Source organism: Aphelocoma coerulescens, unplaced genomic scaffold (assembly GCF_041296385.1).
Source record: "Aphelocoma coerulescens isolate FSJ_1873_10779 unplaced genomic scaffold, UR_Acoe_1.0 HiC_scaffold_112, whole genome shotgun sequence".
Taxonomy (NCBI): domain Eukaryota; kingdom Metazoa; phylum Chordata; class Aves; order Passeriformes; family Corvidae; genus Aphelocoma; species Aphelocoma coerulescens.
Genome location: NW_027183471.1, coordinates 649870 through 659616, shown reverse-complemented (window position 1 = coordinate 659616; position 9747 = coordinate 649870). Strand labels below are relative to the sequence as shown.

The following is a 9747-nucleotide window of genomic DNA, read 5'->3' as shown; positions in this document are numbered from 1 at the left end:
TGGTGGGCTGCACAGCCGTGGAGGGCTGAGCTGAGTGTCCGCCACCCACGAAAAGCTGGGAGAAAGACTGCGGACAGGACGTGGGATCCCAGTGACCTCCCGCCCCCAGTGCAAACATGGTGGCCACACCTGTCCTTCCAGTGGCCCCGTAACAACTGGTCTTCCAGTTGCTTCAGTGCCTGGAGGGACCCCTCAATCCCGACAAGGTGCCAAACCCCAGCGTCCTGCCATGGACCTGTCTGGGGGTCTCCACTGAGAGTCCATCCATAAGCAGCTGCTCCAGGAGGTCAAAGAGGAGGCAGTGAGGAGAGCCCAGCAAGGCAGGGAGGGGAGGAGATGAGGGGCTGGGAAGGGAAAGGGAGGACCACGCACTTGGTCTCAGAGGACCAGGCACTGCAGGCTCGGCACTGCTGGCTCTCAGGGTGCCCTGGATGGGCAAGGTGGTGCCAGGTGCCATCCCACCATGTTCCCCGGCTGTTCTCTTGTCCTCACAGCCATGACCTTGGGACAGATGGCTCTGCACATCCTTGTCCTCCTCTTCTGCCAACACAGTTCAGGGAAAATACTTCCACTACTCCACCTCAGTAAGGGTCCCAGGTGGCTCCATGCTGCTCAGGGTGCTGGAGGTGGTGGCAGAGGAGAACCCTGAAACCTTTAGGTGAGAGCCAGAGGGGCTGTGGCAGTGGGGTTGGGCATCCCACCACCCAGCCTGGAGCCCACTCCATCTTCCTGGCTACTTCCAAACGTCCTGGGGCCCCATGGTTGTGGTCTCCATCCACGAGCTGGCTTCCAGCATGGATGACAGGACATACTGGCAGTGCCACAGTGCTGGGGACACCCTCGATGAAGATGGGTGGCCCAGGGTGGCCACCAGCTGGGGAGCGTATCCAGGCCATCTTCAGCTCCTACTGATGCCACTGAAAGACACTGGGAGCCGCCATGGAGCAAGGAAGTGTCATTCCAGCATGTCCCTGGGTATCTCTGTGTGACCCTGGGAGTGGCAGACAGTGCCACAAAGTAGGAGGTCCCTTGTATCCCCAGCTTCCAGGGCAGGGAAAACAAGGAGGTATTGTTCCTACAGTCCCACCCTGGCCTAACTGGAGGGGGAAGCCAGTACAAGACACCAAGAGCCCCTAGGACACAGGTGGCAGGGATCCAGCAGATGACCCTGCACCAGATTGGCTTGTGGGGCCAGGGTGGAGGATTTGGGTTATAAACCTCAGGGATCAAGGGGACCCCCAGGATCCAGGGGACGGGGTGGGCAGCACAGAGCAGAGCCGATCGAAACCGCAATGGGGAAGGGATCAGTGCCATCTGCAGGGCAGAAGGACACTGGACGCGGGAGTGACCGCAGAGCCACCGTTTGATGGAAATGGATTGGTAGGGGTGTCAGGGGCTCCCATCGTACCAGGGACTCACCACACTGGGGCCCTTGCTAACAGGCAGGGTTGGTGCAGACAGAGAGCAAGTCAGTTCCCTGGGACACACGGGACCTCTCGATCCACTTGCAACTTTAGGCCTAAGGGGGGAAAGTGTCAAGAAGTTCTTTGATTATTCAGGGACCAAGTGGGATAGAGAAGCAGCTGCATTTTATTCAACCACTATTGGTAAATGCGGGGGATAGGTTTGAAAGGCATGAATTTCTGTTTCTTCCTGATTGTGATTGTAATTTACTGGGAAGGGATTTGATGGCTAAACTGGGAATGTAAATTAATATTGTGAAAGGTGATAAGGAAGCTACCACTGCTGTAACTGTCTGTCAAATGCCTGAGAAGACCTATGCTGAAGTAGACCCAGGGAAATGTGGAAAATTAGATATGGAACCTCTCCAAATCACTTTGAAGCCACCAGGACAAGTGGTGTTTAAAAAGCAATACCCTCTTTCAGGAGGGAAGGAAGGGGTTACAGCCTTTTACTGAGTCCCTGTTAAAGGCAGGTCTTTTGGAGCCACGGATGTTTCCCTATAACACTGCTATCCTTCAAGGTGAGAACCTGGCAGAATTTTAAAGTGTTAAAAAGCAGATGAACTGAGGCTCCTGCCCTAGCCCTTCCAAACAGGGAAGAAGTATTTGCATTTTATGTGGATGTTGAACAGGACCACGCCAGAGGAGTTCTAGTGCAAGAACACCACGGGGCGGTACTTGAAGACCGATGGCCCGTTCTTCTGAAATGTTAGACCCCTCGGCGAGGGGTGGCCCCATCGTTTGCAAAATTGTGCAGCCACGGTTTTCATGGTAACTGAGGACGGCAGGAGGCTCTCTAACCCTTAAGCTTCACATCAAGTTAAGGCTTTGTTGACCAAAAGAGCCTCTCATGGAACAGGAGGATTTAGAATTAAGTAGGGGGGAAGGGTTTAACCCCACCTCCTGTTTAACTGGTCCCGAGGGAGGAGACCTGAAGGAAACTCATGACTGGATTCAGGTAATAGATCTCCAGATGCCGAGGAGATATTAAATTATCCCCCTTGGAATTAATGTTTGGGATTTTTCTTTTTCTGGAGCAGTAAATCAGGATGTTGATGGGAAGTCTCTGGTTCTGTTCCCAACAGGGCAGCCATTTGGCGCAGTCCAGGAACGCGGCATCAGAGTCCATGGAGGTGTAGGACAGATCTTTCCCTCTCCCACTCCCCACTGCCACCAGCTCCCCCTGGGCAACGAGGGGGCTCCCGGCTGAGCGAGGGCAGCGCGAACGTGCAGCAGCTCAAGGATCCGCTCCCTGCGCACTTCCCGGGACAGGGCTGCCCTGGGCCTTGGCATGGACGCCCTTCTCTGCTCGGCGTGACCCTCCTGCCTCAGCCTCGCTCAATTCGATTCATGTGCCTCCCGTGAGGGACACCCTCCACACAGATCCTGCTTCTGATTCCTTGGATCCACAGCGCTGTTTTTCCTGGATTTCAGCCACGGCTTCCCCTGTGTAAAGGATAGGGATACATAGGAGGAGTGTGTTGGGCTCCCCTCCACCACTGTTAGTGGTTTCAGGCCCCCAAGAGCTCTTGTGTCTCCCTTTTTCCCAACAATATCCCTCCATCCCCTCCTTCCCAACGCTTCCCCTCAGCAGCACCGAGCCTTTTCCCCGCCCTTTTTCCCCTCAGCGCTGGCCCCGCCCCCGCTCAGACCACGCCCCCTCGGCGCCGCTGAGGCCTTGGCCACGCCCACCGTCCTGGTGGGACCGGCTCCCCGCCCTCCCTTCCCTAATTAGCGCCCTTAGTTCGTCCCTCGTTAATACGTCCCTAATTAGGCCCCTGGCGGCCAAGAGCAGGGGTTTGGAGGAGCTCTGTGGGACACCCTGGCTGCGTGGGGCAGACCAGAGACGCCCAGTGTTGTCCCTCCACTCAGGGCAGGGATTCGGGGCACCGCGGCCACCCGGGGAAGATGCTCCGTTGCCAGCCCACACCTCCACGAAAGGGAGAGGAGGAAAGCAGGGTGCCAGAGACACAGAACCCCTCAAGACTTCCCCAGCTGGATCTTCTCCGCCCCGCCCCTTCCAGCTGTATGCCGTGTTTACAGGAGCTCAGAAAGAGGAAAAAAAAAGAGAAACGAGCTCCACAGTGAATTCCTGAAAGAAAAATCCATCAATGGCCAGGAGACTCCTGTGGCTCCTTCCTGAAAATCAGGGCTGTGGGGAACAGGGTGCAGGGTGTCCCAGGACACAGAGCTGGACACTGATCCCTCCTGGATCTCCTTGGCACCCCTGTCCCAGGCAAGGATGGTACTGAATATCCTCTTGGAGCTGTCCCAGGAAGGTCCCTGCTCCCTGGCGCAGGATGGGAGGGGTAGAGGTGGTCCTCTCACACTCATCCCACTCATTCCCCCCTGCCCTGACTTTGCCCCTGGGGTGCTTACCCCCCTTTTTAGGGTGTCCAGCCCTGTTCTCATGGGGAACCTTGGCAGCACCCATGAGCATAACCAACCTTTCTGGGAGGCTGGGAGCACTGGTGAGGGAGGGGGCTGTTTCTGGTGACCTGGAACTTGGCTCCTGCTGTGAGCCAGCGGCTTTCTGCCTGCTGGGCTGGGGGAACACCCTCTCTGAGCTCTGTGACAGCCCCAGCCCCACACCCACTCCTTGCCACAGCTCCTCCCAGACAGCATCTGCTACGGACATGTCCCCTGCTACTGTCCTTTGGCCAGGGGCCTTGTGGCTCATGCCAGACCCTTCTTCCTCCCCAGGGAGCCTCCTCCCAGGTAAGGGGGGAGCCCCCCACAGCCCAGGACTCTCCAGCTCAGCCCCCCTGGAGCCAGGCCGCCGTCTGAGTCCCACGTGCCCTGAGCCAAGTGGGGACTGGTGGCCGTCTTGGCCACAGTGACCACAGAAAAATCGACTTTCCAACCTCTGACAAGAGGAAAAGGGCCAGCAAAACCTCAGTTCGGGGCATGAGGAGAGCAGACTTCAGACTGCTCAGGGAACTGGTAAGCAGGGTCTCCAGGGACAATGCTTTTGCAGGTGCTGGGGTCCATCAGTGCTGGTCAATTTTGAAACATCACCTCCTAAGGGCACAGGAGTAGGAGAGTCCCAAATGTCAGAATCCAAGCAGACGAGGCAGAAGGCATCTTCTCTGGGAAAGAGGATGGAAAAGAAAGCTGTGTGCCCAGTGGAAGCAAGGTCAGCAGAAGAATACAGATGTCAGGAAAATTAATCCACAAACACCACAGGTTTATGTCCAAACAAGAGACAGAGCAATCCTGTTACTTTATTCGAATAAAGGGAGAGGCCATGGGCATTTCCCATGGGATCTCTCAAATTGTTAGAGGACGCAGCTTCCTTTTTCTCCTGATTTCCCGGCTGCATTTTCCTCTCTCCTTCCCCACTGGCTGAGGTACTTGAGAGGTACAGACTTCCCGAATGGCTTAATACAAACCCCCTTTCTAATGTGCACCCCCCACCCTCATTCTTTTCCTTGTGTCTCTGTTCTTTTTCTCTAAATCCAGGGATTAGCAGAGTCTTGAGTGAGTAACAGTCTGTGTCAATTAGTGGAATTCCTATGGAATTTATGGTTCCTCCCTTTGCTTCTTTCACCTATCAGTATCTGGCTTTATCTACCATCATGCCCACAGATAGTTCGTAAAGACACCTCCTCCTCATTCCTTCCACAGAGATGTCTCTTGCCACTGTAGGGAGAACTTTGGTGCAGTGAAAGCTCAGCTGGAGAGGAAGGTGGCCAGAAGTGTGGGGCACAATAAAGAGTGTTTTTAAATATATTAATGGAAAAAAACATTGTAGAAATAACATTGTCCCCTTCCAGGATGTGGATGGTCACCTCACAAACAGGGACAGGGACACAGCACAGGTGTTTAATGCATTCTTTGCCTCTGTCTTCAACACTCCTCCCTCCCTTCCCAGTGGAAAACATGCACTGTACCAAGGGACACTGCAAAATCCTTGAAGAGGGCAAGCCCTGCTCAGCAGAAACCAAACCACTCATGTTTGATCCACAGCATTCCCATCATGAATCTGAACCCAGCGTGTGCCAGCAATTGGGAAAAAAGGAGCCCTATGCCCGTCAAAACCAGAGCAGTGGGAGCACTATGAGCACTCCTTGGGAAATCCTGACTTATTTAGAACAGAGGCAACGCAGAAGTCGGTGAGCTGTTACAGAAAACTCTTCCTGCCCTCGACAGCCAGTTCAGGAGAGCTCCCCAGAGACACAGGAACTTCAACTCCCTTTGTCTCTGGAAGATTTCTCAGGCACAGAGAGTGTTTCCAGTTGGTACTGCTGCAGTGTCCTGGGAGCCATGGGCTTGACACTGGTGGCAGCAGCAGTCTTCCTGATGTGCCACTTGCTGCAGGGAATGACTCACTGCAGCAGGCTGAGCTGTTCTTACTGCCAGGCTTTTTCTGGCCATGTGCATCTTTAGAGATGCGCTGGTTCTGCTGATCCCTGAGGTGGGCACAGGGCTGTGACAGCACAAAGGGGCTGAGCGCTGGCGAGAGGCAGGGCTGGGATGTCACCCGGCTGTCCTGGCCCACAGCACTGTGACATCACCGCGCAGTCGCTATGTAACACTGCCAGCACCTGCAGCTGCCAGTGCAGTCGCGATGGGACGCGCCGGAGCCATGTGTGACGGTGGCGTCCTGGTGATTGTGCTTGTCCTGCTGCTGGCCACTGTGGCTGTCTGGTGGGCCGTTGGCCACTGGCAACCACGGAGGCGGCAGGCACGGACATCGAAGAGGCGCAAGCGCCCGGGGGTGCAGCCCAGAGGCTCACGGAGGAAGCGAGGAGCCCCTGTGGCTCCCAGGTCCTCCAGGCCTCGGGTGACCCCTCGCAAGCGGCCACGTGCTCCCGCGAGCCCTCTGGACAGCCCCTGCAGCTGCGGCCCCTGCGTGGCAGTGGCCCAGGAGCTGCAGGAACTGATGCTGCTGCTCTGGGCTCGCAATGGGACATGGGTGCCGCTCTACTCTGGGATGTGGCAGGCATTGTGGAAAGAACTGGAGGAGCTGGTGAAGCGAGGCCACCTGCCCTGCTGTGGCTCGTCCAGCTCCTCCAGGAGCCTCCATCCCTTCAAGAGGCCGCTCCCAGCAAGATTATCCATCCCTGGGAGAGCCTCAACCCTTGCAAGGACGGCACACCATGAGGGACCCACCATCCAGGCAAGAAGCTCAGGCTGTCAGAGATCCTCCATCCTGCCACGAGCCTCCGCTATCTCTGACAGCTTCTATCCCCCACAGACGCTCAGTGAGACCTGTCAGCCTGCAGAAGGTGCAGAGCCTGTGGACAGGTCTCCCAGCTCCCTTGGACTCACGGACTTCAACAATACGGGCGCAACCCTGACAACTGACGTGGCCAGGGAAAGCCCAGAAGTCCAAGTGGGAGCCCAGCCCGATCCAGGGGAGCCTTCTCAGGAGCAGGTGGCGGAGCAGCAAGTGAGCTGGAGCCAGCAGTTGCCGGCCCACAGCTCCCAGGACGCTGTGCCGGCTGTGCCAGCTGGCAACAGCCCGTGCCTGGTGGCAGAGATGACCCTCAAGAGACCCAGGAGGTTCCTCCATCTCCAGGAAGCTGCTCCAAGACGGCCACCGACTACCAGGAAGGCCTTTCTGGTAGCAGGTGAGATCTTCTGAGGAGCTGTCTGAGGCTCCCTCGGGGCTCTTGAGGGGCATCCACAGGCCAGGCCAGGGCCCTTGAGAGCAGCAGAGTCTCTGGCTGTTTCCAGTGCTTCTGATGCCACGGCTTCAAAAAACCCCTCCCTGGTTTGCAGCTGCTCCTGACACCCCCCTGTGCGAGTCCTCGGGCTGTAGCCCCGGCAGTCCTCAACAGCAGAGTCCAGCCCACGACGCCGGGGACAGCGACGGTGACGCCCTGCCCCGCTGCCCTCCGGCTCCTGCAGCCGCCTCTGCGCGCTCCCCTGCCCCAGCTCTGCCGCTCCCCTGCCCGACGGCTGCAAGGCGGTGGCCGCTGCCCGGCGCGCAGCAGGAAGCAGGTCAGAGCAACGTGGCCCGCGGTGGCTCGGCTCGCTTTACTCGCGGGCACTTGGCCGGGGGGGCCCTGGGCGCAAGGCTGATGGCTCGGTCTCGGTCGCAGGGCAAAAGAAGAAGCTGCAGGAGCTGTACCAGCTGGGCCCTCAGCTGGGCAGCGGTGGCTTCGGCACCGTTTTCTCGGGCATCCGCCTCTCAGACGGGAGTCCGGTAAAGTGGCCGAGACGGCGGGGCGCGGGAGGAGGGCCAGGGGCGGGGCGGGGCAGGGCTTGAGCTCAGCCCCGTCTCTCGTGGGCTTGCAGGTGGCCATCAAACGCGTGGCCCGGGAGAGCGTCCTGCGGTGGTACGAGCTGGTGAGTGAGCGGGGCCACCGCGACAGAGCGGGGCGTGGCGGGCAGGGATAAGGCCGGGGCCCCAGGGCGGGAGGCGGCGCAGGGCGGGGGGAGCGGGCGTGGGCTCAGCGTGCGAGCCGGAGCATCGCGGGCCCGGGGATGCCAAACACTGGTGATGGGGCCGGGCAGGGGGGCACCCCCGAAGCATCCCCTGGGCGGGAGGAAGCCCAAGCACCAGGGAGGCTGCCCAAGGGGGCACTGGGGCATCCCAGGCACGAGGCAGCGGAGCCACAGGGCAGTATCAGGCCTGCTGGAGGCACTGTCTCCTCCTCACAGCCCGACGGCACCCGTGTTCCCATGGAGATCGTGCTCATGGAGAAGGTGGGCTCTGGCTGCCACAACATCATCCAGCTCCTCGACTGGTTTGAGCTGCCTGACAGCTTCCTGCTGGTGATGGAGCGTCCGGAGCCATCGCAGGATCTCCTGGCCTTCCTGCTGGAGCAGGGGTTCCTGTGCGAGGAGATGGCGCGCTGGCTTTTCTGCCAGGTGCTGGAGGCCGTGCGGCACTGCACCGCCTGCGGCGTCCTGCACCGGGACATCAAGCCAGAGAATCTCCTCGTGGACCCGGAGAGCGGCGACCTGAAGCTCATCGACTTCGGTTGCGGCACCTTCCTCCAGGAGCAGGCCTTCACGCGATTTGCCGGTGAGCCCACAGGCCAGGCCCTGCTCCCAGTGCCAGGCACTGCACGGCCCCATTCCCTCCTGGGCTGTGGGCTGCGGCATTCAGCCGGCTGCCGGCTGCCCTTTGGCACGGGGCAGATGCTGTGCCCCAGGAGCCAGCTGCCAGCCCTGCCCACAGAGGGGGGCTGCCAAAGCCAGGCCCCGGCCGCTCGGCTTGGCAGGCCCGCAAGGGCTTGGGCTGCTCCGCTGGCCTTGTTTGCCTTGCAGAACGGTTTCTTGGCTTTGGCCAATTGGCTGGGGAACGCCCGGTGGCCTCGGGGGGAAGTTGTGGCCACCGGTGCAGCCCCTGCTTCCGCCAGGAGGCTGGCACCAGGCTCTGGAAGCCAGCAGCCTGCACCTGGACAGCGCCACCTGTCTCCCCTAGGAACACACATGTACAGCCCACCCGAGTGGATCTGCCTTGGCTGCTACCACGGCCATTCGGCAACCATCTGGTCCCTGGGTGTGCTGCTGTACGTCATGGTCTGCGGGAACATGCCCTTCCAGGAGGACCGTGACATCGTGTCGGGGCAGCTCTTCTTCTGGCAGCAGGTCTCTCCAGGTTGGTGTCTGGCCTCAAGAAGGCAGGCTTTGGCAGATGGCACCGCGCAGCCCAGCGTGGCCCTCACGCAGCTGCGCGGGAGGCCCATCTGCCCTCAAGAGCTGGCCGCAGGAGGCAGCCCGTGACGACGTGGTCGGTGTGGCCTGCTTGGCTGAAGGAGGTGGCGCGTGTCCTGCCGTGCCACTGTCCCGCAAAGGGCAGAGTCAGCCGGGAGGCTGGCACAGCTCTGAGCACACGCAGCATAGCCCGGGCCCTGGAGGCGCCGGGAGCAGCTGGGCAGGAGCCTTCTGCAAGTGACCGGCGCTTTCTGGTTTCTCTCCCCAGAGTGCCAACATCTGATCCGCTGGTGTTTGTCCAAGCACCCTGCGGACAGGCCAGCGCTGGAGGAGATCTTGCGCCACCCTTGGGTGCGGGGCAGGCGTCTTTGATGCCTTGCCAGAGCCTCTGCAGCACCCGATTACCGAGTCCCATGCAGGACTGAGGGCTCGAGAAATAAAACAACCACAAACCCATGCCGGGGTGTCAAGTCTGGTCCTGTTTAGCAACTTCAGCTAAAGAACCCTCTTGGGAAAAGGGGTAATCAGAGTGTTCTCTTCAGCCTTTGTCAAGCTTTTGATGCCTTTTCTCCAGGACGGTAGTTCTGTGTCTTCAAGCACAGGCTGTAGTACAGGCAGGAGGAGCTGTAACCAGCCTAGAAAGGTAACAGTGAAACAACAGCCGCCCTTT

General features: G+C 59.2%; 1 protein-coding gene across 1 annotated transcript; it reads left to right on the top strand.

Annotated features, from left to right (window-relative positions):
• The first annotated feature begins 7723 nt into the window (after positions 1-7723).
• LOC138100572 (serine/threonine-protein kinase pim-1-like) lies at positions 7724-9449 on the top strand. The gene is made up of 4 exons (XM_068998441.1): positions 7724-7760; positions 8076-8442; positions 8845-9021; positions 9346-9449. Exons 2-4 carry the CDS (start codon positions 8097-8099, stop codon positions 9447-9449), a joined length of 627 nt encoding a protein of 208 aa, XP_068854542.1. The 5' UTR covers positions 7724-7760; positions 8076-8096.
• The last annotated feature ends 298 nt before the right edge of the window (positions 9450-9747 follow it).